Source organism: Festucalex cinctus, chromosome 5 (genome assembly GCF_051991245.1).
Source record: "Festucalex cinctus isolate MCC-2025b chromosome 5, RoL_Fcin_1.0, whole genome shotgun sequence".
In the NCBI taxonomy this organism is placed as follows: domain Eukaryota; kingdom Metazoa; phylum Chordata; class Actinopteri; order Syngnathiformes; family Syngnathidae; genus Festucalex; species Festucalex cinctus.
In genome coordinates this window covers 22,852,103-22,858,102 of record NC_135415.1, presented here as the reverse complement: position 1 = coordinate 22,858,102, position 6,000 = coordinate 22,852,103, and the positions used below count along the sequence as shown (strand labels likewise).

General features: G+C 37.0%; 1 protein-coding gene across 1 annotated transcript in view; it reads left to right on the top strand.

Annotated features, from left to right (window-relative positions):
• ipo11 (importin 11) overlaps window positions 1-6,000 on the top strand; it is an 87,156-nt gene that overhangs the window by 32,407 nt on the left and 48,749 nt on the right. The window contains exons 16-17 of the mRNA XM_077522719.1: window positions 1,778-1,904; window positions 5,902-5,935. Of these exons, the coding sequence (XP_077378845.1) occupies window positions 1,778-1,904; window positions 5,902-5,935 (161 nt within the window). The remainder of the gene's footprint in view (window positions 1-1,777; window positions 1,905-5,901; window positions 5,936-6,000) is intronic.

The window sequence follows — 6,000 nt, the reverse complement described above, 5'->3', positions numbered from 1 at the left end:
TGCCAGCTCAAAGTAGTTGCCAAAGAGGTTGTGAAATCAGGTTGTGTATCAGAAGATACAGCAGTCCCTGTTTGTTATTCAGATCTAACCCAGCAAGGGTGGACTCTTGCTTCAACTGAGTGAGCTTTCACAGATCCACACACCTTCCTGCAATTAGATGATTAGATGACGTCAGTGTAAGCGTCTGTAGTGACGTGTAAAACTAAACTATAGATGGGCTGCACAATTTGCAGACTTATCTGTTAAAAGCAATTTGTCAGAGGTATATTTGTGTAGTGTAAGATAATTAATCCTTGGACCGTCATGCTCAATAGTGTCTGCATACACGAATAGTGAAGCCTGTGATGTTTACCTATGAGCTTGCAGATTTAGTGAGCTGCTGGTTTTGTTTGTGTCAGTTCACCTTCATGTTAAATCAAGCGTAATTATCGGTCCATATGAGGAGGTAGAAGTTGGTAGAAGTCTGATGGCCGACCGTGTTTGACCCTTCAAATAAAGGAAAGATCTACTTGCCCATGCAGAATGAAAGGATGACTAATGCTCATCTGTCACCTGTGCCTTCAATAACCGTCATGGTAATATTGCTGATTAGCCAAGAAAAAGCTTTTGTGTCCTCCAGACAGTGTTGGGCGTAGGCTCCATTGTCACACACCACCAGCATGCATAGAATGTTGTCAAGCTGACATTTTTACTATGCCCTTTGTTTTCTCTCTGGTGGTTTATGAATACTTGCATTATTGCATACTATATTCATGCTGTATCTCAAGCATTTCATTTTATTATGAGTATGTGACACTGTCAACAGTTGTTTATCTCATATTCGTAGCAAAATAGAGAATGGAGAAACAAAATATCTGTATTGCTGCAAGATGTTCTCCATCTGTGCTCATATTGTTTGTTTGAAATAATGATTAGCATTTGTAATTCATAATTCAGTACCCCTGCCAGTGTAATAAAACATTGGAAAATGTCACTTATAGTGAATAATAATAATTACATTTGACAGTCTCGTTCATGTATTACTCGAAAGTAGGGGTTTTCAATGAAAATTCTGAGGTATCTGGTTACAAGGGGTTTCTCATGGCAAAGATCTGGGCTTCAAAATGTTTTGATTTTCATAGCTGACATTTCCATACATTCTCTCAATTAACATACAGAGATGGAGGGAACATGCTCCACACAGGAAGGCGACGGCCCAGATTTGATCCTCAAACTTTCTACAGTGCAATTTTATTTTCTGTACATCATATAAGTTTATCTACCTCTTTCACTAACATTTCCAACGACCTACAACACAAAGCTATCTTTCAAATACAGCACAAGTTCTCAGGATTTTTTTGTGTTCAAATCAAAACCATCACCACGGAGATGGCGTCAGACTGTGACCGTTCTCACATACAGTTTCCTAATAAAGTGGCCTTCCCTCACGGGTACAAACGGATTTGTCATCGCAAGAGAAGTCACTTCGTGTCTGAAGCGCTACTTGAATCTCACTACATATTGACTAATTACTCTTGTTGGTAACATCCGCTGTTTAGTTTTATAGCCCATTTTACTACCTTTTAGAAACTTCAAAATTGCTTGACTGAATAGACAATATGCTAGATCATTTTTATTGGCATTTCAAAAATGTTTAGTGTTTACACAAGCAAAAAATTTTATCGCTACCACCTTTCGTTTTTCCGATGCAAATTTGCTTTAAAGTTATTTTCTATGAAATATACTTTGCAAGAAAAAGTGTCAAATGTACTCACTGCAGTCCCTTTGTTCTCTCCAGGTACAAGCTGATTCGACGGAGAGTCATCTGGCTAATAGGCCAGTGGATCTCAGTCAAATTCAAATCGGATCTTCGTCCTTTACTCTACGAGGTCATCCTTAGTCTCATGCAGGATCCCGACTTAGTGGTAAGTCATCTTCTAAAAATCCATGCTTATTAAAGCGGTGCAATTCAATTTGGCTTGCATCCATACAATATGCATTGCTAATTCAATAGAGTTTTGCCTTTCCCCTTCAGGGTATGAAAGCAGGATGTATATTGTGTTTTATTTATTGCCTTGAGGAAAAAGCACCACACACCTATAGAAGTGCCATTCGTTTTATTTAACTACCAGCATGGCAACAATGTGATAAAATAAAAGTTTTTTTTTCTTTTCCTTTCAATGCTTCCATCATGTGCAATGGACAATGCTCTCTCCTGACAGAAAACATACAGCAATGTGTCTAGCTCCATCCATACAAGCCAACTACAATTTACCACAAATAGTTCACAAATAAAAGTATACTAATGACGAAACAACATATTGTGCCGAAGTGAACTGAACCATCTAGTTGTCAGTTTTTATTTTGCACTTCAATTCATTTATTACAAAGGAGTCCTATATCAGTGATTTGTTTGTGTTTTATTATTATTATTGTTGAGTGACTGTTCTGCCTTTTATCAGAAATAAATGAGAGGTCTTTCTTTTAAGTGAGATGTTATTGTTTTGATAGAAATTTAATGTATTAAAAGTACTAGTGGTATTGGTTTTCATTGGGTTTGGCTGTAATTCTTGCCTTGCCCTTAGTAATACTCAACAATGTTTGCCTTTGAGAACACACACTTTATACAGTTTTGTTAGCATTCAAGAGAACTGGCACCTTGGGAAAAACAAATCCTTAAGAAAGCTACATCACTCGAGATGATTTTTCTCTGGAATTTTCCATGCTAATTCTATTACAGAGGCAGGGCATTTTTTTCAACATAAGTCGTCTTCATTCAATGAATCTATTACCTCATATGCTGCTCACTCGATTGAGTCATATGCATCAAGTGAAATCGAGATAATATCCACTTCTCATGCAACGTTGAGCTGGGTCTTGCATGTAAATGCCTTTTTTAATTATCTCTCAAGGTTTGTGTTATGATGTAAGCATTACACGTGTCTTCATGGTCACTGCAATAACATTCATATGAAGATTCTACTAATTAAGGGAAAATAAGGTGCAGCGCTCACAAATCACATGCTCTCATTAATAGTGACGTGAGGGAAGGAGCTGGGTGAAAACTAAAATATGCATTTTTTATTCCTTTCTTGGACGTGTGATGCCTGTACTTTTTATAGTGTTTAATTAAATACCTTGATTTAGTGTTTTTTTTTATTATTAATTAATAGGCAGGTGGGCACTGTTGGAAGTTTTCCTTACCTTTTTTGGGGAATTAGGAACACTGGGGTCTATTACTTCTCACGCAGTTGAAGAGAGACTGACTTTGCCGCTAACATGAATAATAATAAGATTTGAACGCAACAATGCATGGACCCTTTACACACTTTACTTTGTAGTCAGCACACAGAGATAACATTCTATGGCTGTACTCTTGAGGGCTCCTACACATTCAAAGCGAAATGGAAAACTATTGCGTCTTTTTGGGCATGGCTTTACGAGACTTTTCAATATAATAAAAGATATTGAATTTTCTTAAAATTCTGGGAAACATCTTTAGTGTCAAAATGGTCAAGCCTGTTTGCGTATGAAGTAGCCGCAAATAAGGTGATTTGTTGACAGTGACGACAAAGCAATTTCAAAGGGGCCCTAAATGTGAAATATGATGTTGCATAAATGAGAATCAATGCATATGTATCCCTTGAAGTCGGCTTCAGAATCCATTCGCCTTATAGTGAAGACATGGGAGAGTTCAGCTGTGCTCTGTCAGAGCAATAGCAAAGAAATGTAAATATAACATAACACAACACCAACTCTGTTCTCTAATGACGGCGTCCTCCTGCTGCGTCTAGGTTATGCATACATTTTATGTAAATGCTAAAGAGGATCTAGGTGTCAAGTTTTTTTTCCCCCCCAAAGCTGTTTGCATTTGCTGTGGGAGGCATTGATTTACTTTGAATTTGTGGCTAAGAATGCTTTGAAAACGTAAAGCCCTGGCGATATAGGGAAACAGTTAATTACTTTGCCTCATCTGTAGGGGGGCTTTGAAGATGTTCAAATATTGATGTACTCTCTATGGACCTGCGATGGAATGCAGAAGATATGTAATTGAGGAACAACAAATTGAAGTGGATTACTAACTTGATTAAGGAAATGTAATGAATAATTTTAACTTCTATTGCGATGTGCAGTGCCATAGCCTAATAGCTCATACACACGTTTCTTTTGCATTTTTAATAATTCTGTTTGCCCCCAAACTGCGTATTTGTGGTCCCACATTAAATTTTACCAGTCTGTTGGTATTTATGGGGATTTAATCAGTTTTATGTTAAACATGTAAAGGTAAGTCATTTTCCCCAACAAAATTATTGCTCTTCTTGTAGTTATAGTAGTATAGTTTAGCTGTGCAGTATACTTAAAAAAGAAAAACAAAAGTCTACATTGTCATATTGTAAGATATATTTTCTGCCCCAAGTTGAAACTTTTCTGTCTGATTCAGTGAGCTTTGCCAAACTAATTTTCTCCTCATTTAAACTTTATAACCAATGCATTTTTCCGCCACACAGTTTGAGAATGATTATTAATGTTACAGCAATTTTTCAGTTAGGTGCTCAGGCAGATTGCTTTCCGTGTGTCCAAATTGCATCAAGTTGTCTTCCGCACTTTGCACACTAATTGAAATGTAATTTATTTCATATACTTTTGTGCTGGCAAATGACGGGTCTAATGCATCCAATATGGCCATTTGTACTTATATTATGCTTCCTAAGTGTGTAACGTTGATATTGATGGTGTCGTAGCAGTTGTTTGGGTAATTCTCTTAGACCGTGTCGATTTGGAAACGAGTTGGCATGTATTTGTACATAGTTGTTTTTTTTTTTTTCTTCAGAAATTGATTAATAACCATAACCACACACTAGTGTTGCTCACACAATGTGTTATCCAAATTGAATAAAATACAGTGGGTGTTTCACAGCGAAAGATGTGCTCATATACACTCCCTAAAAGCTCATTCCGAACCTTGTAAAACCCTTACATTGATCTTGATAACATTTGTTGTAAAAAAAGAAAAGGAAAAAGAAAAAAACTGCCGACTCATATTCTAGCCCGGGCGACCGCGCTGGTTGAGGATAAGGGCTGCAAAGCACTGACTATAATGGACTTTTTAAGTCTCCCACCAATTTCTTCACTCGTTTGCTTTTCTTAATTCCTCTCTTCCATCTGCTTGCTCTTCCCCCGGGCGTCATTACCACCTCCATCACTCTGATACGGCAAGATTGCACCCTTTGGATATGGAAGTGCATTGTGGCGTGACTTTGGAAAGCAGAAGATACATCTAACCAGAGATATTTACATAGCTTTTACGATACTTGGATCTTGTCTTTATGTTCTTCTTTTTTTTTCTTGCAGCTATATAAAGCTTCTTTTATGTGCAAGAAAGCTTTCCTCTATATCACATCTCTAAAAGGTGCTGTAACTATAAACGTGCTTTCTTGGTATAACGCAAAACCTGTAAAGGAGTAGTTTAGGATTGAGATGAGGAAATACAAGTACTTTTTTTTCTCTTTTTTTCTATTACAGAAACAAAATGCCATCATTTTTAATGTTGAGTACTCTCATAACTTGATTTTTAATGCAGTTGAAAGTGTTTGGATTTGACCTTGGTAGAGGTCTAATAACCCCCCCGGTCCTGTCAACTTAGCTAATAGATTGCTGTGACATTTGCTTCCCAGCCAATTAATGTGATGAAAACTTTTCATCTACTTGCTACAATTTTTACACCTTATTCAATGTCAAGCATATTTGGTGAGTCCATTATTTGTGCATTATTAGCCTGTTAACATTTAGCATCTGGGGATGTTGTGCCATTTCAGGGACTGTGCATGTAGCAACTTATCATAACTGACCAAATATTGCACTTATTAAAAAATAAAGTGGATTTTTTTTTCATGTGCTTTTTGTGATGTATTTTCTCCACAGGTGCGGATTGAGACAGCTACAACTCTGAAGCTCAATATCCTTTCAATTCTTACTTCCCAATCTGATGAGTGAGTGACTATCAGTAATTTTCAAAGTGTG